Here is a 21,499-nt window from a genome sequence, read left to right as displayed (position 1 = left end):
AGTGATTATGAATTTCAAATTTCCTCTCATTCCTTACCTTTTAGAGCACAACGTCATCGAACTTCCGCCAATGCGATTCGTAAAAGAATCCTCTAATTCTGGTAACTTGTTGATGGAGGCAGTGGTGATCGATGTGTCTCCAGACTACTTCGTCAGCGCGGAAGACGGCGATGATCTTCGTACGGAGGCCGACTTTGAGGACGTCTCCATAATGGACGACGTAACTCGAGTCTTCTCATCCCCGGAACAAGATTCTCGCAGCTCTCTCAAGAGATCTGCCAGATACAGTTTAGACGAGGACGACAAACCACCAATTAAACCGCCCAGAAAAAAGTCGAGCTCCTCGTCAAAGAGCGAGAAAAGCGAAAAGAGTCAGAAGATAGAGTCCGAAAGCTTCCATAGCGCCCAAAGGGACGAGCCATTTTCACCAGTCTCTCCGATGTCTCCTGTATCCTCGTTAAAGCAAGACGACAGCGACACTTTCGCTGACGCTCTCTCCTCCGCAAGATTATCCATCTCTGAGAATCAAATCCAGAAGGGGAACGAAGACATTCGAGAGAGGAAACGTAGTCTGAGCGGGGAGAAAACGGCCGGTTCCAGCGTGGATGATGGAATAGGCGGCGACTCCTCATTCGACTCTGTAACCGGCGCTGCTAAGAAGAAGAAGAAGCATCGGAAGAAGAAGCACAGACGAGAGAAAGGTAGCTCAGAGGAATCATCTATTACCAGTGAGATCGATGGAAAACGTAAAGAAAGTGGACCGCTAAAAGCCAACACCGAGATACTTCAACGCATAGAATCTATAAAGAAGGTTGAAGAACCGTACGTAGAAGAAACGGCTGAAAAATCTGACGAAAGGAAGCAAAGCGTTAGTGAATCTGATAAATCTTTGTCGAAGAGTAACAAGGAGAGATTGTTGGACAATATGAAAAAAATGAAAGAACCTGTGCTGATAGTTCGCGACACTTTGGTCAGCATCAATAGCTTGGAGGCCAAATTAAGCAGCGGTAGCGAGGAAGAGTGTAAAAGAATTGTGAAGGAGAACGTGATCAAACCGATTCAAACGCTGTGCGAGGAAGTCTCGTCCATAGAGTCTAAGGCATTGAAAAGTGCAGGAGACAGATCGTTGAATCAGACGGTACGAATCTCTCTTTTGGAATCCATTGGAGGCCCGACCGAGGAGCTTCTTCGTGGCATGGAATTGATAGAACGCCAAGAAAACGTTAAGAACCGTAAGATGGATTTAATCGCGATTTTAGAAAGCCTCACGGATCCTGTCGATGAGATCCTGATGGGAATCACCAAGATCGAACACGAACTGACCGGTCATGCAAAAGGTGAGAAACCTATTGCTCTGATCAGGATGACATCCGCGGTTTCTAAACTCGACGAGAACGTAAGAGAGGTTTTGACTGTAGACAAAAGAGCTTCGCGATTAGTGGCTAGATTCAACGAGATTTTGAACTCATTGGATTTCTTCTTGAATGACGTTTCCGTGGATCCAACTAAGGGAACGATAGAAACTGTAGACACCGTTGTAGTTGAGTCTCTTTCGAAGTCTGTTGAGGACATTGCTCGAGCTTTAAGTCGTTTTTCCACTATTGAAACAAAAATTGAAGGAGCGTCTAAAGTCATGGACGAGTTAATACTTCCGACCCGTGAACTAAAAGTGAAATTGGATACACTAAAATCAGCATTGGAAACTTACGAGACGAGAGGAATTTTGTCGGAACATCGAACGAAACTGATAGAATCTTTGCAAGATTCTGTCGGACAAGTCATCGAGGAGATTAACAAGATGAAAGACGAGAAGCCGATCGAAGATCGTAAAACAACGATGGAAGAATCTAAGCAAGATGTTCTAAAAGAGGTGAGGCTCACTCTTCAAGAAGCTTTGAGATCATACGAAAACGTGGCGGGTAATCTTGATCCTCGGCTGTCTTCGATTTTCGATCGAATTGACGAGATGTATCGAAGACTGAAGACTCCTCAGAAACGAGAGATAGGTATAGAATCGCTGGTAAGCCTAGAAGGTCTTCTCTATTCTCTCCAATGCGCTCTTACATCAACATTCATGGCTGAGAACTGTGAAACAGTGTTTGAGCTGTTAGAACCCGCGATTTCTCAATTGAAATCAACGATAACGAACCTTAACGAGAAATCTTTGCAATCTGTACTGGATATGGTGAATAACCTTGAAAAAACTGTTCGTGGAACTGAGAACGAACTGGAAGATACAATATCCTCGAAATCGACGCAAGGAGAGCCACAAAATTTGACTGACAGAATTTTAGATTCACTGATAGACGTTCAATCGGCTCTGAGTTCTGCCCTGCAGAGCATAGAAGATGTGGACTCGGTTACAAATGGTGCGGCGAATTCTCAAAAATTGCTAGCTTCTTCGGACATAACTGTTTGTCTTGTAGAGCTCAGACAATATGTATCTGATACGGCTCACATAGCGATGACACTGAAAGAAGATCAAACATTGAACAGTCTGTTGGACATGAAAGAACCATTGATGGACCTCCAGGAAGCTCTTGCTTCGAAAGAAAGAACGTTCCAGGAACTTGAAATGATACGTAAAATATCGACTCCTATAGAGAAATTAAAGGTAACGGTATCGAAAGTATTGTTCCATTGTCAATCACAAGAAGCCATTAACTCGATAAAAGATTTATCGACGATATTGGAAGAAATCGAGACTCAATTGCCAAAGACTGTAATCCAATTGGTGGAGGCTGAAGAAGCGACCAAACATTATTTGGAAAATTTAAACACGGATCAGAATCTTAGCAACGTTCATTTCGCTCTTTCGTCAGCCTTAGAGAGACACGAGAGAAGTTTTCCTGCACATACCTCAAGTCTGACCATTTGTGTCGAAGATCTTCGACAAAATATTGGTTCGACAGCAGTGGGAATCGCCAACTTGAAGAATCCAATAGACGAACAGATCGTAGGCCAAGTGTATTTGCTGAAGGATAGTCTATTGAGTCTCCAAAGGTCTCTGTTGACCCAGGAACACGAGCCTGAGGAGGAACAGATCTTGAAGGATCTGTTAAATCCAATCGAGAAATTGAAGAATTTGATTCAAAGAATGGTAGATAGCAAGGCAAAGACAGATTTAATTCTTCCTGTTTTGGAACTTTTGGAAGAGATAGAAAAGGATACTCCATTGATCGCTAAAGAGGCATCGAAGAAGAAAGCTCGAAGAGAGGCAGAGAAATTAATTCCTAAGAAGGAGGAACCGAAGGAAGAAAAAATTAAATCGTTTGCTCTGGCTAATAGAATCAATCGATCATTGGATCCCATGAAACACTGGCTATCTACGATATCGGATGACAGTGCAAAGGATGAAGAAGAATCTATTCTGAGCTCGACTGTAGAAGATTTGAAACGAGACGTGAATAAAATTGCTATCGAAACCTCATATTCAGAGCCTCCTAGTGATGAAAATTTGATAGAAGCTTTAACTGGACTCCGTGAACCATTGACTAGATTACGAAACGCCATATCGATGTATCACGAACCAGCAGATTTGTCTACTTTGGAAGGATTGAGCAGACCCATGAAATATCTTCTGCAAACTATCATGGATGTTCTTGGAGACCACGCTGAAGAAGAATCGTTAAGGCCTATAATTGATATTGTGGAAGAAATCGAAAATCAAATACCTATTTCCATCAAGGAAGTGCTTTACAAAAAGGAATTGAAAGAGATGGTAAAATCAATGACACAAGAAGAAAAGGAAATAATTGGAACAATGACTTCTCAAGATATCACTATTCAGGAAGAATCTATTCCCCTGGAAACCATCATCAGAGAGAAAGAAGAGATTATATCGAATATTTCTCAAGAAACTATTCCTGAAAGCACTCTAATGGAGAGTACTACGGTATTACCTGAAACACAATTTACTGAATCGATAATGGAACAAACTATAGGTGAAGAGATCAGCTCTCAAAAAACGGAACAGTTACTTACGACGATAGAAGAATTACCAAAAGGAAAAGAAGATGCGAAGAAAACAAAGGAGGAAGAAGAAATGAAGAGTTTGATTTTTTCGTTGTCGAAAACATTAGATACAGTTCAGATGGATATAACGAGTATTTTAGAAGATTACGAGGAGCCTACGACTGGAGCCATCATTGTTCCAGTCTCTTTGTTGGCCAATTCTTTGGAAGAATTTAGAAAAACGATTTCTTTGATGCAAGTAACGATTGAAACTCGTGGAAAATCCGTAGAATCTCGTGAACAGATGGTCAATGAAACCGTTTCCATAATACAAAATCTCGTGCAGCCATTAAATGATCTCCAGAAGGTTCTTCAACAATCTCATCAACATGGCGCTCGAGAATTGGTAATTCTAAATCACTTAATCTTACCTTTGAACGTAATCGAGACAGAAGTGGTCAACTATGCAATTCAGAATGTCGATCGAAACTCTGAATTGAAAAAGAATTGTGAACCAATTCTGAATCTTCTCAGAGACATCAAGGACACGATACCAATCGTTGTGAAAGATATACATTCTAGACAAGAGCTTCTTGGATTTCTTCGTGAGATTTTAAAACCCTTGAAGAATATCGAGGAACGAATGAAGATTCTTGAGAATCAAGCTGAGGACACATTGGAGACAGATGTGGCAAGAATTCTGGTGGAACCTTTAGATCATTTATTGAATACCATTAATATCACATCTCAGGAACTCGAGCTATTAGATCAACGAAGAGTTATTATCGTAGAGTTTCGAAGCCTCGTTGGACCTCTAGTGGAATTTCTAAGTAGTCTTTCAATGGTTCAAAGCAGTCGAAAAAGTTTGGTTCCAGAGGGAGCATTATTGGACGAAAGAAGAAGCGTTATTTCGAAAGCTGTGGAAGGTCTTCAGAGGCAAGCTTCAGCCATCTTGGACAGAATCTTTAATCTAGAGGGCGCCACGATGTTCGAAGGTGCATTGAATTCCTTGAAAAATGGTTCCATTTCTGTTCTGAAGCAAATTGGCAAGACTGATTATTCACGAAGATCCAGCACCGCTGAGTTCACTCTTCAGTACAATCTTTCGACCTCGTTCAATCACTTGAAAAACACGATTGCAACTTTGGAAAAAAGCGTTGATAAACCGATCCATGAAATAATCGTCAAATCTTTGGAAGGTTTGCAAAAACAAATTACATTGTCGCAGACGCATTTTATGCAAACGTACAACGAGCAACGAGTTGACGAAGAAGCCATCGTAGAGGGATTTCTTTATCCGACTAATCAGCTTCGATCAGCTCTGAATACTTTAAAAGAGAAAATTGAAAAGAAAGAAATATCGATGGTTTCGAATCAATCTGTGACACTTTTTCAAGCTTTGGCTAATTCTACGACTGAATTGGCTTCTTCTTTGTCACTTCATCGAGCCCAATTGATTCGAGAAGGGGAATCTGAAGGATCTTCTCTTGTGGAAACTTTGTCTGCCATGGTGGATGTTTTGGAAAGTGTAAAAGGTTCTATAATAGAAATCGATAAAATGATAAACGTAGAGAAAACAACGACAGAAAAGAAAGTAGAAAAAGAAAAAGGCCAAAAAATCGAAGAACAAAATATTTTGCCAATTACTATTATGCAGATTGAAACAATTATTGACGAAATTATCGAAGTTTCGAAGGAGGAAGTAGAAAGTGTATTGACTATCAAAAAATTATCACCAGAGAAAGAAATGACGATAGAAGAAATGAAGTCTGAGTCTAAAAAAGAAATAAAGAGTGATTCAAAAATTGATGAAGATAGTGAAGAATCTTTAATGAAAAAAATTGAATTAAAAGCAATTGAAAAAATTGAAATTCTTGAAGGAATGAAAGAAGAAAAAACAGATGATTTTTACGATGTGAAAACAGAAAAGATTGACACTCTTAAGATAGTGAAAGAAGAAAAGGCTGAGACAATTGAACAAATAAAAGAAGAGAAAGTAAAGACTTTGGAAGAAATGAAGGGAAAAAAAGTTATTGCTCCTGAAATGGCAAAAGAAATACAACTTGAATCGCTCGAAAAAATAACAGAACAAGAGGTTGAAATGCACGAAGCAACTCAGAAAAAAGAAGAGATTAAAACTACTGAAGAAAAAATTGAAGATATTGAAAGAAAGAGAGAAGAAAAAGTTGAAACTGAAGAAATGGAAGAAGAAAAAATTAAAGTTCTCGAAGAAAAAGTTACAGAACAAGAACAAGAACAAAAAATTGAAACTGTTGAAATAATGAAAGAAAGTAAAATCGAGCCTCTTGAAGAAATAAAAGAAAAGAAAATTGAAGATTTTAAAAAAGAAGAAAAGGTAGAAGCAATGCCTAAAACAGAAGAATCATTACAAACTGAAAAAGTGTCAGAATTATTATCCGAAAAGACAAACGAAATAATTAAAGAAGAAGAAATTGAAGCACTGATTAAAACAAAAGAAGAATTAATAGAAAAGAAAGAAACCATTGAAGGAAAGATAATTGAAGAAGATAAAAAAATAGAAATATTGGAAAAAAAAGAAAAAGTAGAAGAACAAGTACAAGAAAAAAAAGAAATAGAAATAACAAAAACAGATGAAATAAAAATAGAAGTATCTGAAAGAATAGAAGAAAATAAAGAAAACATTGAAAAGAAAAAAGTAATAGAAATAAAAGAACATAGTGATGAAATTATATCTCCAAAAATAGAAAAAGAAAGTATTGAATCATTGATAGAAAAAATTGAAGAGCAGAGAGAAATAGAAGAATCACATGAAATAATAGAAGAAGCTACACAAAAAGAACAAAAAATAAAACTCGCGGTATTAGAAAAGACAAAAGAAGAAAATTTGGAAATCTTACCTCAACAAATTGAGGAACTCACTCAAAAAGAAAAAAAAATTGAGAAAACAGAAGCAATAATAAGGAAAGAAGAATCTGTAGAAATATTAGCTGAAAAAATTGAAGAACTAGCAATAAAAGAAGAAAAAGTAGACATTTTATCTAAATCGCCACAGGAATTGGAAAAGATTATGGAAAAAGTAGAAGCTTCCTCTGAAGATAATCAAATGTCAATAATAAAAGAAGAAAAACCGGAAATTCTAATAGCAAAAACAGAAGAAATAATTAAAATTCCGGATAGTCAAATAACATTATCTGAAGAGACGAAACAATTGATAAACAAAGAAGAAAAATCTGAAGTAGAAAGATCGCAAGAAATATCTACTCTTGAAAAAAATGTAGAAGAAGTAAGCAAACAAAAAATAGAATTAAAAAAAGAACAAGAACAAATTCCTGAACTAGTTGAAGAAATAAAAAAACAAACAAGTAGTGAAATAGAAATAGAAAAATCTAAAAAAATAGAGGAAATATTAAATCAAGAAACAAAAATAAAAGAATCCAAAAAATCAGAATTATTAACAGAAAAACAAGATATAGAAAAAATACAAATAGAAGAAAAAATAGAAGAATCTTCTGACAAAATAAAAGATGAGGTACAAAAAGATGAAAGCGCAGAATTAATGATCAAAAGAGGTAAAGAAACAATAGAACAAGAAGAGATGATAGAAATTTTGACCGAAAAAATAGAAGAATTGACAAAAATTGAAGAGAAAGCAAAACAAGAAAGAAGAGAAACAAAAATAAATTTCATACAAGATATAGCATTGTCGATCAATATTATGCAACAACCCTTCAAAGAACTAACTAATCTCGTATCTGTAGCTTTAGAAGAACCACTCTCCTCGAGATCTGAGGAAGAAAAACGAAGAATACGAGAATTAACTGCCCTAATACAAATTCTTTACGATTTAAAAGCAACGAGTACATCTACTCGAAGTACATTATCTTCTTTTTCAATCCCAGAATTAGAAGTGCAATTCATTCGTCTATTAGATACTTTAATAAACGTGGAACAAGCCATGGAAAAAATTCTTTATTTAACTCAAAAGGATCTAGCTCCAGCATTGAAGGAAAATGTAATGGTGTCACTGCAAGTACTTTTAGAACCATTGAAATCTCTTCAACATGAACTTTCTTCTCTTCAACAAACAACTCTGCAACTTCCTACGGAATATTTATTCTTGTCTACAAATGCACAAAGCGTAAATGAAATAATTTCTGAACTTGTAAAAGTGATATTAAAGACAGCTGAAATGAAAAGTATGAAGGTAGTCGAAGAAATCAAAGTAATGAAATCGAAAGAAGAAAATCTCGATATCGAAGAAATCACAGCGAAGCCTCTGGAAGAACTCATAGAAGTCCTCATGGTCTCTCAGGAACAAGTAAAACCTGTCTCTCTAATTGATTCTGTTTCACCTTCAATAGAATCAGTCAAATTAATAGAGCAACAAGCATTAATCAGTGAAGAAGAAATGAAGTTAGACACGTATCTCATAGAACAAATAATAAGTCCAGTACAAAATCTGCGTGAAATGATTGCGAAGATAGAGGAGCAAACATTAGAAGAGACTGAAACATTAGATTTGCCTACGAAAAAGACAGCTGCTGTTATCTTGAGTAATATTATCCATCCTCTGGAAGAGTTGGAGCAATCTTTAAACGTTTCTGCTCAACAACAAGCACTAGCAAGTAAAGAAATCACCGAGGAAATAAAACAATCTGTTCAATCGTTACAATCAATTCCAATGATTAATGTTCTAGAAGAATTGAAGAGATCCATTATCATGATTCAAGAAGAAATAATCCTAGAAAAGAGTGAGGAAATGAAGATTTCTGAAAGCAAAACACAAATTACAAACGAGATACAGCGATCATTGGAAAATCTTAAATTCTCTGTTGGTGCAGTACAAAAAGTCATAACCACGAAAGTTGAAAGTGTAAATACAGTATCCAATATAGAGAAAGCATTGGCTATCCAATCTTTCGTCGAATCAATGAAAGAATTGGGAGACAGATGTATGGCAATCGTCAGTCAATCCATAAAAGTAAAAGCTTCTGAAAAGATCCAAAAAGAGGAATTGGAGCAAGTTTTAGAAGTAATGGTTCAACCTATTCAATTATTACGTGAAACAGCTATTGAGATTGAAGAACAGAAGGTCGAAGAAATTCAAAATCTGGATGAAACGAATAAGGATATAGTCGAGGTTTTGAAACCTCTGATTCATCCTCTAGAAGAGTTAGAAGAACTACTGTGCACTGCTGTTCGCGAAGTAAGTGCATCAGAAATAGAAACGGCTGAAGAAGTAAAGAAAACTGCGGAGGAATTGAAACTAAGTCCTGTGTTGGAAAAACTTCAAAAGTCTATCGCTGTGATAGAGGAACAAACAGCACTGCAACCGAAAAAACTCGATGTGTCTGCCACAAAAGTGGAAACATCCGTTGCTGAATTAATAGAAAGCCCATTAGAAAATCTAAAGTCAGCTGTGGCAGCCATACAAACTCTCGAAACGGAAGAGGCTAAAGAATTGTCGAATGAAGAGAAAATAACGGCTCTGAAAGCGTTTGCCAAGTGCATGGAAGAGATAGCAAAAGTGTGTTCAGCTGTCTCTAGTGAACAAAAGATTCAAGTAAGCTTGGTGCAACAGCCACAAGTGGCTAAACTTGAATTTGGCCAACAAGCTTTGGAGATTATAGCAAGTCCAATTCAAGTTTTGCGCGAAACCGTTTCGAAACTTGACGAACAACAAATACAAGAGATTGAAACTCCAGTTTTGACTGAAATAAAAGAAGCAGCGACTATTTTGCATACTCTGATCGAACCATTGGAACTGTTGGAAAAATCGTTATCCATAGCTGTTGAACAGATGAGCACGATTAAGGAAGAATCTACTTCAAGTTTGGACATTCAATCTTTAGTGAAATTAAACGTGAAGCCTGTTTTGGAACAATTAGAAAAATCGATTGCAGTGATTCAAGAACAGGTATCTTTAGAATCATCCAAAGAAGAACCAAGCGATAAATTGGAGATGTCAATCGTAGAAGCTATAGAAAAACCATTGGAGCACTTGAGATTTTCAGTAACGGCTGTTCGAGAAGTAATGTGCCTTGAAACAGAACAAGCTAGTGATCTAATTGATAAAACATCAATTTTGGAATCATTCGCAAAATCCGTGGAAGAAATTGGTCAAAGATGTCTGGCAGTGGTATCTCAGCAGCAAATAAGAATACAATTGATTCCTAAACAATTGGAAAAATCACAAATAGCAATACTGGAAATGGTGATTAATCCTCTTCAAATTTTAAAAGAAACAATTAATAAAATCGAGGAAGAAAAACTGCAACAAGTCGAAGCTCTCGATTCTTCCAAAATGACTGAAGAAAAAACGGATATATTAAACGTCTTAGTAGAACCGTTACAGAAATTAGAAACTTGTTTATCCTCCACTGTTCAACAGGCTGTCTCGATAAAAGCCGAAAAAACGGAAGAGATATCAGAAAAAATACTTTCTACGGAAAAATTAAATGTGTCACCTGTCGTAGAAGAACTTCAAAAATGTGTAGCAATGGTGCAAGAGCAAATGAAACTGTATGCAACAACAACACGATCCATTGAGTCAGCTTCTCTCGTGCAAACAGCTGAGAAATCACTAGAAGAACTAAATTCTTCTCTTAAGATCATTCAAAGCGTGATTACTGTTGAATCAAGCGAAGAAGAAAAATTATCGGATATTGAAAAAGTGGCTGTCTTGGAACATTTTGCCAAATCAGTTCAAGAATTTGAAGAATGCTTTGCTGTGGCCAATCAGCAGCAAGTGGAGGTGAAGGAAACGGTAGTTGAGCTGAAGGAAACTGAAAAACTGGATGCACAAGTTCTTGAGACAATTATTGCACCGGTTCTTGCATTGCTCGAGACTATTATGAAGATACAGGAAGAAAGCTTGGAAGAGACAGGAACACTGGATACAGAAAAGATAGATGTACAGACATTGACTCCATTGGTGCATCCTCTTGAAAAATTAGAGAGGTCTCTGATACATGTTGTTCAACAGGCGAGTGAGCAAAAGCTCGAAGCTCTGGAAGAAATAAAAGAGAAAATTCCTCAAACGATGATTCTTCAACCAATTTTGGAAGAATTGAAAGAGAGCATGATCAATGTTCAAGAACAATTAACTGCGAGTTTAAAAACATCTAAATTAGAAGCTGTTGAAAATATCGTTGTAGCAATTGAGGAATTGAAGACATCTACTAGTGCAATTCAGCAAGTAATTGCAGAACAAACCGAAGAAATGAAAGTTGAGAAAACATCTGTATTAAAGGCCTTTGCTGAATCGATAGAACAATTGGAAGAACGATGCTCGATAATGGTTAATCAACAGAAAACAGAAACGAAATTGAAAGAAGATGAAAAACAGCAAGCAAAAGTAAATGTTGAAATTCTTCAGAAAATTAGTAACACGGTTCACATTTTACGTGAATCATTTTCGCAAATCGAAGAAGAAAAGGAGATCGAAGAATTAAAAATACCAAAAGAACAAGAAATGAAATTGAATGTTCTTATAGAACCATTGTATATCTTAGAACAAGCTTTGTTGACTGCGATAGAGGAAGGAAAATTCGTAGGAGAAGAAACTGCGGAAAAATTGAAGAAAAATGAAGTGAATATCGAAAAATTGAATTTACAACCTGTTGTGGAAGAATTTCAAAAATCTATAACTATTATTCAACATCAAACGAGTGAATCAGCTTCAACTTCAGAGATTACTAGTGAAATTGGTTTAACGAAGGCGTTGATTGAAAAGACGTTGGAAGAAATGAAGTTATCTGTAGCAGCTGTTCAAGAAATTACGATTGCTAAACAAGATGAAATGAAAGAATTGAAAACAGGAGAAGAAAATTCTCGTTTAGCGGCTTTTGCACGATCAATGGAAGAAGTTGGTGAAAAATTATTGAATGCAATAAAGCAACAGGAAGTGAAGAAGTTTGTAGAAGAAGCTTCAATAAAGAAAAAAGTAAGCGATGATTTTGTGAAAATCGTAATAGAACCAATTAATGCATTGCAAAATACGATTATGAATATAGACAAGAAAAGCGAATTATTAGAAAAGAAGAAAGAGCAGGAAGCTGTGATCTTATTAAATATGGTGCAACCGCTTCGCAAACTCGAAGAATCATTCTTATCAGCCATGAAGAAAGAAACAACCAAATTAGAGATTATCGAAGAGATTTCTCAGGCAATTCCAGCATTGCAAGAATTGCCAGTCAAATCTACGTTGGAAGAATTGAATGAGCAAGTTGCAGAAATACAGAAACGGTTAATCCTTGCCAAAGAAACTATAAGCTTGACAGGCGACACCGAAGATTTCGCCGCCATAAAAAATTTGGAAAGATCGTTGAGCGATCTAAGAACGTCTGTAGCTATTGTTCAACAATTGACAACGATAGAGAAACCTGGCCAACAAATTCTAGACGTCGAAAACGCATCTGCATTGCAGGCATTTGGAAAATCCGTGGAAGAGTTCGAGAAACAGTGCACCGCCATTGTTTCAAGACCAAGAGTGATTGCCACAATTTTAGAAAAGATAGAATCACAACAAGCAATTAAGCTCGAAACTGAAATCGTGCGTATTTTTGTTCCTGCTAAATTGTTGCAAGAATCCATTTCGACGATAGAGGAGATGAAACTCCAAGAGGTGGAAGCATTGGAGACACCGGAAACGAAAAAATCTGTCACGATATTGAGCGAGCTTATACCATCACTACAACAATTGGAGCAATCTTTCATCGCTGCCATTCAAGGAGAACACGTAATGGAGCAAACAATAGAGGAGATCATGAAGGCTGATCGAGTCTCGTTCGAAAAAACAACATTGAAACCAGTACTGGAAGAGTTTCAAAAATCAATCGCAACGATCCAAGAGCACATGATGGTCGAGGAAGGTGTGCAAAGTTTGTCAGAAGTCGAAAATAATTCTCAGTTGAAGACGATGGCACAAACGTTGATAGACTTGAAGACCTCGGTAGCCGCCATTCAGCAAATCACTGAATCCATTCCGGAAATAGCGAGTGAATTGTCCAAAGCTGAAAGTGTGTTCGAGACGTTTGCCAAGTCTCTTCATAATCTGGCAGAACGCGTGGCGGCTGTAGATCATCAGCAAATGATCGTTGAACCGATAGCAGACACTATATCCGAGGATGTATCGTCCTTGAAAACTTGGGCAGATGTTGTGGAAGAACTGAACATTCAGGTGACAGAACCAATGGTGGTGGATCAAGGTACGGTGGAATCACCCTCTGAAATGGCTCTGTCGATTTCTGAAGAGGAGACACAGGTATTAAAAGGCTTGGCCAAACCTCTAAGCGAATTGAAAGAATGTTTGGCGATAGTTATCGAAGAACGGAAATCGATGGACGCGAACGAGGTGACATTTGCCTTGTCAGAGAAGGAGGATCTATCTCTATTGAAGACTATGGCGCAACCATTGTTGGAACTAAAAAATGCAGCAGCGTCCGTTATCCTCGAGCAAACCACTATCGAATCTGCTAAAGAGAAATCATTTGATAATGAAGAGAGGATGGAAACTACTCTGAATCCGTTGATCGAGCCTCTGGAAGAACTTTGCAATTCGATTGCGTTGATCGAAGATCATATGCTGATTGAATCCGCGATAGATCGACCTGTTGATGAAGTATCCTTGTTGACTGCTTTGGCTGAGCCTTTAATGACACTTCACAGAAGTATCTCGATACTTGAAGAACGAGTAATGTCGCCTGATGTAGAGTCAATTCCAGAGGAATCGACTAATTGGATCACGGAGTGTTTGGCAGTTCCATTGCAAGAAATAGAGAGGTCTATAGCTGAAATTCGAGAATGCGTTGTGGTGGAACCAGAACCTGAAATTGCTGAAGAATTCTCGAGAATCGATACACCAGATTGGACAGTGGTTGAAAAATTAGTACAACCAGTGAATGTTATAAAATCAACGATCATTGAAATGGAGAAAAGTATTGTTGGAAATAAAAAGATGGAGAAAGAAATTGAATATGAGACAGTCAAAATACTGGTGCAACCTCTGAATGATGTATATGAAAGCTTCATGGTATTAAAAAACAAAACTGATATGAGCGTAGAAGAAGAAGAAGCTAGTATCGATGCTATCGTAGATTCTTTGTCAAATTTAGAAAAAAGTATATCATTAATTGAAGAACAACTTACTGAGAAGAAACAAATTTCAAGTATAGATGAAAATATAATTGAAATATTGAGTGAACCTTTGATACAATTGAAGGAAAAGATTATGACAGTGGAAGAATCATCAACCGCATATCTTGAAAATTTGGAGAAACCTTTGAAGAATTTACAAAATGCTTTGGAAATTGTTTCGATGATTCAAATTAAAAAAATAGAAAAAGAAAGAAAAGAAACTACTGTCTCGGTGGAAGAAGTGACAAGAATATCGACAAAATTAATGAATTCTATTAAAGAGATGAACGATTCTATTGAATCAATTGATAATAAGATAGATAGTTACAAAGGTTTACTGGGCATAGAAATTCAAATCGAGAATGAAGCTTTGAAGGCATTGATTAAGCCTCTTGAACAATTGAAACAGGGAATTCAAAATATATTAGAAAGATCTGAAATTGAAGAAACTTCGATAGATTCTTTAAAGAAACTTCGGAGAGCAATTGATATTATTCGTCATCAATCTGCTGATAAACCAATGGTTGAACCATCACATTCTGAAATAGCAGATATATTCGGAATGTTGAAAATATTAACGATAAGCTTGAATGAGTTGGAAATATCCAGTGAGAAGGTTGAAAAATTTTGGAAAAATAATTTAAGTGGAGAAGGTCTTGTGGAACTGGAAACACCCATTACAAATTTAATGATAGATATAAATCTGGTTCGTGATAGAATATTAAATATGGAAATAGTGTGGGAAAAAGATGAAGAGAAAAAAAAAGATAGGAAGAAAAAGAAAGAAAAAAAAGAAAAAGTGAAAATAGATAAAGAAGAGGAAGAACATGAAAAGGAGGAAAAAATTAAAAAACAAATACAAGAGGAAGATGAAAGAAAAAAAAAAGAAGCTGAAAAACTGAAACAAGAGAAAGAAGAACGTAGAAAGATCGAAGAAGCTGAAAAATTGAAACAAGAAGAAGAGCGTAAGAAAAAAGAAGAGGCTGACACACTAAAACAGGAAGAAGAGCGTAAGAAAAAAGAGGAAGCTGAGAAGCTAAAACAGGAAGAAGAGCGTAAGAAAAAAGAGGAAGCTGAAAAATTAAAACAAGAAGAAGAGCGTAAGAAAAAAGAGGAAGCTGAGAAACTAAAACAAGAAGAAGAGCGTAAGAAAAAAGAGGAGGCTGAGAAATTAAAACAAGAAGAAGAGCGTAAGAAAAAAGAGGAGGCTGAGAAGCTAAAACAAGAAGAAGAGCGAAAGAAAATAGAGGAGGCTGAGAAGCTAAAACAAGAAGAAGAGCGTAAGAAAAAAGAGGAGGCTGAGAAGCTAAAACAAGAAAAAGAGCGAAAGAAAAAAGAGGAGGATGAAAAGCTAAAACAAGAAGAAGAGCGTAAGAAAAAAGAGGAAGCTGAGAAGCTAAAACAGGAAGAAGAGCGTAAGAAAAAAGAGGAAGCTGAAACATTAAAACAAGAAGAAGAACGAAAGAAAAAAGAGGAAGCTGAAAAATTAAAACAAGAAGAAGAGCGTAAGAAAAAAGAAGAAGCTGATAAACTAAAACAAGAAGAAGAGCGTAAGAAAAAAGAGGAGGCTGAGAAGCTAAAACAAGAAAAAGAGCGAAAGAAAAAAGAGGAGGATGAAAAGCTAAAACAAGAAGAAGAGCGTAAGAAAAAAGAGGAAGCTGAGAAGCTAAAACAGGAAGAAGAGCGTAAGAAAAAAGAGGAAGCTGAAACATTAAAACAAGAAGAAGAACGAAAGAAAAAAGAGGAAGCTGAAAAATTAAAACAAGAAGAAGAGCGTAAGAAAAAAGAAGAAGCTGATAAACTAAAACAGGAAGAAGAGCGTAAGAAAAAAGAAGAGGCTGAGAAGCTAAAACAGGAAGAAGAGCGTAAGAAAAAAGAGGAAGCTGAGAAATTAAAACAGAAAGAAGAGCGTAAGAAAAAACAGGAAGCTGAGAAACTAAAACAAGAAGAAGAGCGTAAGAAAAAAGAGGAGGCTGAGAAATTAAAACAAGAAGAAGAGCGTAAGAAAAAAGAGGAGGCTGAGAAGCTAAAACAAGAAGAAGAGCGAAAGAAAATAGAGGAGGCTGAGAAACTAAAACAGGAAGAAGAGCGTAAGAAAATAGAGGAAGCTGAAAAATTAAAACAAGAAGAAGAGCGTAAGAAAAAAGAAGAAGCTGATAAACTAAAACAGGAAGAAGAGCGTAAGAAAAAAGAAGAGGCTGAGAAGCTAAAACAGGAAGAAGAGCGTAAGAAAAAAGAAGAAGCTAATAAACTAAAACAGGAAGAAGAGCGTAAGAAAAAAGAGGAAGCTGAGAAATTAAAACAGGAAGAAGAGCGTAAGAAAAAAAAGAAGGCTGAGAAGCTAAAACAGGAAGAAGAGCGTAAGAAAAAAGAGGAGGATGAAAAGCTAAAACAAGAAGAAGAGCGTAAGAAAAAAGAGGAAACTGAGAAGCTAAAACAAGAAGAAGAGCGAAAGAAAATAGAGGAGGCTGAGAAGCTAAAACAAGAAGAAGAGCGTAAGAAAAAAGAGGAGGCTGAGAAGCTAAAACAAGAAGAAGAGCGAAATAAAAAAGAGGAAGCTGAAAAACTAAAGCAAGAAGAAGAACGAAAGAAAAAAGAGGAAGCTGAAACATTAAAACAAGAAGAAGAGCGTAAGAAAAAAGAGAAGGTTGAGAAACTAAAACAAGAAGAAGAGCAAAAGAAAAAAGAGGAGGCTGAAAAATTAAAACAAGAAGAAGAGCGTAAGAAAAAAGAAGAAGCTGAAAAATTAAAACAGGAAGAAGAGCGTAAGAAAAAAGAAGAGGCTGAGAAGCTAAAACAGGAAGAAAAACGTAAGAAAACAGAGGAAGCTGAGAAACTAAAAGAGGAAGAAGAGCGTAAAAAAAAAGAGGAAGCTGAAAAATTAAAACAAAAAGAGGAATGTAAGCAAAAGGAGAAAGTAAAGAAGCAGGAGGAAGAACGTAAAAAGGAAGAAGAAAAAGCGCAGAAACTAAAACAAGAAGAAAGAGAAAAATATAATGAAAAAGAAAAAGAAAAAGCTGAAAAAGTGAAACAAGAAGAAGAGATACGTAAAAAAAAAGAAAAAGAAATCGAAAAAGCGAAAGAATTTGAATCGAAAACTTTGAAACAACAGGAGGAAAAATTACGAAAGAAGAAAGAGGAAAGAAAATTACAACAAGAAGAAGATGAACGCAAGGAACGAGAAGAAGCTGAAAAACGTAAAAAGGAACAAGAGCAAAGGAGACATGAAAGAGAAGAACGTGCCAAAAAAGAAGAAGAAGATAAGCTCAGACACGAAGAACAGGAACGTAAAAAGAAAGAGGAGAGACTGAAGTTGAGGAAAGAGGAAGAAGAACACAGGAAAGCTGAGGAAGCAGAACGATTGAAGAAGAAACAGGAGAGGGAGAAACAAAAACGGGAAGAAGCTAGACGTCAAAGAGAAGAACAAGAGAAGCAGATAAGACAGGAAACTGAAAAAGTGAGAAAAGCGGAGGAAGAACGACTAAGAAAAGAAGACGAAGCTCACGAACGTAGGAGAATGGAACGCGAACAAAGAAGGCAGGAAGAATTGGCCAAATTACGCAAAGAGGAAGAAGAAAAAATCAAAAGAGAGGAAGAACGCAGAAGAAAGAGAAAAGAGACGGAAAGGCAGTGGAAGGAAGACGAAGAAGCTATGAAAAGAAGAGAGACAGAACGTTTGGAAAGAAGAAGAGCTGAGGAGCGACAGAAACGAGAAGAAATGGAACGTTTGCGGCGAGAAGACGAAGAGAGGAGAGATAGAAGGGATGCTGACAGGCAATTAAGAAGGGAAGAAGCAGCACGAACGATGAAAGAGGAAGAGGAACGTTTAAGAAGACGATACGACGAAGAAGCGTCCAGATTTCGAAAACGAAGACAAGAACAAATAAGAGATAACACTTGGTCTCGAATGCGACAAGGCGAATCTGATCAATTGTTCCGAAAAATGACGGAAGACGCGTTCAGAATTGAAAAAACAAAAATCACTTCTTCTGATATGGATCTTTGGCGAGACAAACGAGACAAATCTTATCGGTATGATTCTGGTTTCGATTCTGGACTTTCCAGCACTTCCAGATCGTACAGTTGGAGAGATTCTCTTACTTCTCTAACAAGAAAGAGGATCGACGATTTTCTTGATTATAAACTGAGGGATACTTCGATCGACAGATACTATTTCGATACAGGAACATATTACAGGAGAAGAAGAAAAAGGGACGATCGAATTACTCGAGCTAGATCCATCAGTTTGTTAAAGTATGATGACTATTCGACGGGGGATAGTGACACGACTATCACAGCTGTTAGTGTTAGCAAACCACCGAAATATGGCGGAAGACCAAAGATGACGTTACGAATGGATCTAGATGGATCGAATCTTCCCATATATTTACCTCCTATTAAAGACAAGGTAAGAATACATAAGTTCTTTATTAAGAAATAAAAGAAGTTAGATTCAAAGATATTAAAAAATTACGTATATTCAAGTCTATAAAATCCAAGAATGAGATTATCTCGTGAAAAATGATAAAAAAGAATTATCAAATATCGAAAAAAGGATTTAAATGTCAAAAGAAAATTTATTTAAAAATGATTTTAACATTATTTTACAGCTTGCTCCGCGCGAGAAAGGAAAGAAGCCGTCATTCTGCACGAGATTAACGAATAGGACCGTAGGGGTTGGTATGAAGACGAGATTGACCTGCACCGTCCTTGGCCATCCGGAACCGAGAGTTTATTGGACGAAGGATGGGGAGAAACTCGACATAACCACGAACAAATATAAAACTCGATTCGATAACGGTATGGCTTACTTTGAATTGCACGAACCACTCCCCGAAGATTCCGGATTGTATACCTGTGTTGCCGAGAATGTTCATGGAATCGCGAGCACCGAATCCGCGTTAAAAGTTTATCCCGATTTCCAACCAACATTGTCACCCCCTATTTTCACAAGATCAATCAGAGGTGAGTAATTGTGTATTCTAACTTGAATATTTATAAAAAAAAAATATTAAGAAGAATTACACGTGGTGTTAACGTCAAGATCTATCTTTTAACTAATTTTTGCATGAATTTTGAAACTCTCGCACTTTAGAGAAATTTCAAAACCTTTAAATGTGATACTTACAGACCATATAAGATTTTGTAATTGTACGTAAAATAATATTGTTAGAATTGTAATATAATTTGAAAATATAAATTTTTATATTCACAGTATTATTGTATTAATATAACAGATACTTATCGATCATCTGACAATGAATTGATCTTGGAGTGTCGAGTTCGTGGCAACCCAACACCTGTCATCTCCTGGTTGAAAGACGGTTGCATTCTTCGAGGCGATCGTTACAAACAAAGTTATCTGGACGATGGTATCTATCGATTAGAGATTGCTGCGCCTAAATCTACGGATAATGGTCGTTATACTTGCAGAGCGATGAACGATCTACGAACCGAAGAGATATCGCACATCGTTCAATTCAATGGTAATACGATTATTCCTATTAAATATTTTTGAGTAAATTTACTTTACTTAAAATCATTTGAAAAACGCGTATTTTTCAAGAACGAGATCGACGAATCGTGAATAAACACGAAAAATTGTTCGACGATTACTTCAGCCTTGAAACTTACAAAAGGCCAAGATTCTCCAGTTATTTGAGCGATTATAGTGTTCCCACTGGCGGCACCATTGCCCTCCAAGTTGAAGTCAAAGGTACTAATAACAATTAATTATTCAATAGTAAAATTTATGAAATTCAAAACTCACATTCCTTCGTTTTGAGAAAAATAACTAATATAAAAATATTTAAAATTTCCACATACATGAAATATATTCATATTATATAATAATTCATAATAATAAATATTTAACGTTATTATACAAATACTGTGCAAAATCACTTTCTCAATAACAATTAATTATTATAATTGCAATAATAAACAATCGCCAATTTTTATTAATCAATTCTAACGAATTGTGTTAAAAAAAATATCGACAAATATTTAAAAAAGACAAAGCAAATAATGGATAATTGTTACAGGCGTACCGGCACCGGAAGTCAGGTGGTTCCGCGGAGAGAGGCGAGAGCCTGTCTCGATACCAAAAGCGAAGACATTTACAGAATCCGGTGTTCACACATTGGTTCTACCCGAAGTAACTGAATCGGAGAAAGGCACGTACATCTGCAGAGCAATTAACGCTTACGGCCACGTGGACAGCATTGCCACGGTCGAAGTAATTTCACCGAGTGCGATCGACGGCGGGAAACCGGCCATGTTCGTTTCGAGGCCCTCGGAAAAATCGATCACGGTCAATTCTGGAGAGGACGTCAGTGTCTCGTTCAGGGTCACTGGAATTCCCAAACCACAAGGTGAATCCGACTACTCTTTCTAACTAATAATAACAACAACGATTACAAAGTTAATAATAAAATAACAGTGATAATAATAAATTATAAAGATTTGACAGGGTAGATTTTGGTAGAGACACGTTTTGTGAACATCATGTCTTTCGATTATAATTCGAACATAATAAATTATTATCGATTGACCGATAACAATTAATATGATTAAATTCAGTTACATGGATGAAAGGATTAAAAGACATCACGGACAGTCTCAGATCTCACAAAGAAACGATCGACGATTACGTGAGATTAACACTGAAGAGAGTGGTAGCAACGGACGAAGGCACTTATTGTATTCTGGTTAAAAATAGATACGGTTGTGACAGAAGTTTCTTCTCGATCAAGGTGAATTTAATTCTAATTCGATGTATCTAATTGAATATTTAGTACAAATGTGTGTAATTTACTATAATCGTTTGTTTCAGGTGAAACAACGTGCCAGGTCATTGACACCAGACTGGAGTTCTTTGAGCAGTCGTACAGAGACTGGAAGTTTTCTTGGTTTGTCCAGCGAGAGTCGCGATGAGGAACTCTCTTACGTGAGAAGTAAGTATTTGTTTTGTTTAATTTGAAAAGGATTTATTAATGATTCATTAATAATTTGAAAATGAGGAAAAGGAAATTAAATTGCTATAATCAATTGGAGGATTGAGAATCAAGTAAGAGTGTAAATTCAAGCGATAGAAACTATATTTTAAGTCATTTTAATTAGAGAATCTTTAAAATATATTTTTTTCTACAAATGACTTACATCGTTAGAATTAATGGAATCTTATAAATATCTTGTAACAATCATTGATTTCCAAATATAAGGTTTTATTAGGATTGAATAAATATACATCGATAACGATGATAATTCGTTTAATATTCAATATTTGTTAATAATAACGAAAAGAAATTTTGATTTTGAAAATTATGTCCTCTCCATAATAATTTTTCGTGAATATTTCTTGCAAAATCGTGAATAATTTTATGGTTCTATCACATCGAAATGTCAAGCAGTATTAATTGCATTA

The 21,499-nt window shown here is 36.2% G+C and overlaps 1 protein-coding gene across 7 annotated transcripts in view; it reads left to right on the top strand.

The window, feature by feature from the left end:
• Nucleotides 1–21,499, top strand: part of LOC107993144 (titin homolog) — a 66,919-nt gene that overhangs the window by 15,488 nt on the left and 29,932 nt on the right. For 6 of the 7 annotated variants that reach the window (XM_062077056.1, XM_062077053.1, XM_062077055.1 and 3 more), the window contains 7 exons: nucleotides 45–18,481; nucleotides 18,684–19,038; nucleotides 19,311–19,559; nucleotides 19,640–19,789; nucleotides 20,118–20,447; nucleotides 20,656–20,828; nucleotides 20,909–21,029. In XM_062077056.1, the coding sequence (XP_061933040.1) occupies nucleotides 45–18,481; nucleotides 18,684–19,038; nucleotides 19,311–19,559; nucleotides 19,640–19,789; nucleotides 20,118–20,447; nucleotides 20,656–20,828; nucleotides 20,909–21,029 (19,815 nt within the window). The remainder of the gene's footprint in view (nucleotides 1–44; nucleotides 18,482–18,683; nucleotides 19,039–19,310; nucleotides 19,560–19,639; nucleotides 19,790–20,117; nucleotides 20,448–20,655; nucleotides 20,829–20,908; nucleotides 21,030–21,499) is intronic. The other variant, XM_062077054.1, reaches the window with a different exon arrangement.

This window comes from Apis cerana, linkage group LG7, assembly GCF_029169275.1.
Source record: "Apis cerana isolate GH-2021 linkage group LG7, AcerK_1.0, whole genome shotgun sequence".
NCBI lineage: Eukaryota > Metazoa > Arthropoda > Insecta > Hymenoptera > Apidae > Apis > Apis cerana.
This window is presented reverse-complemented; position numbering and strand designations above follow the sequence as displayed.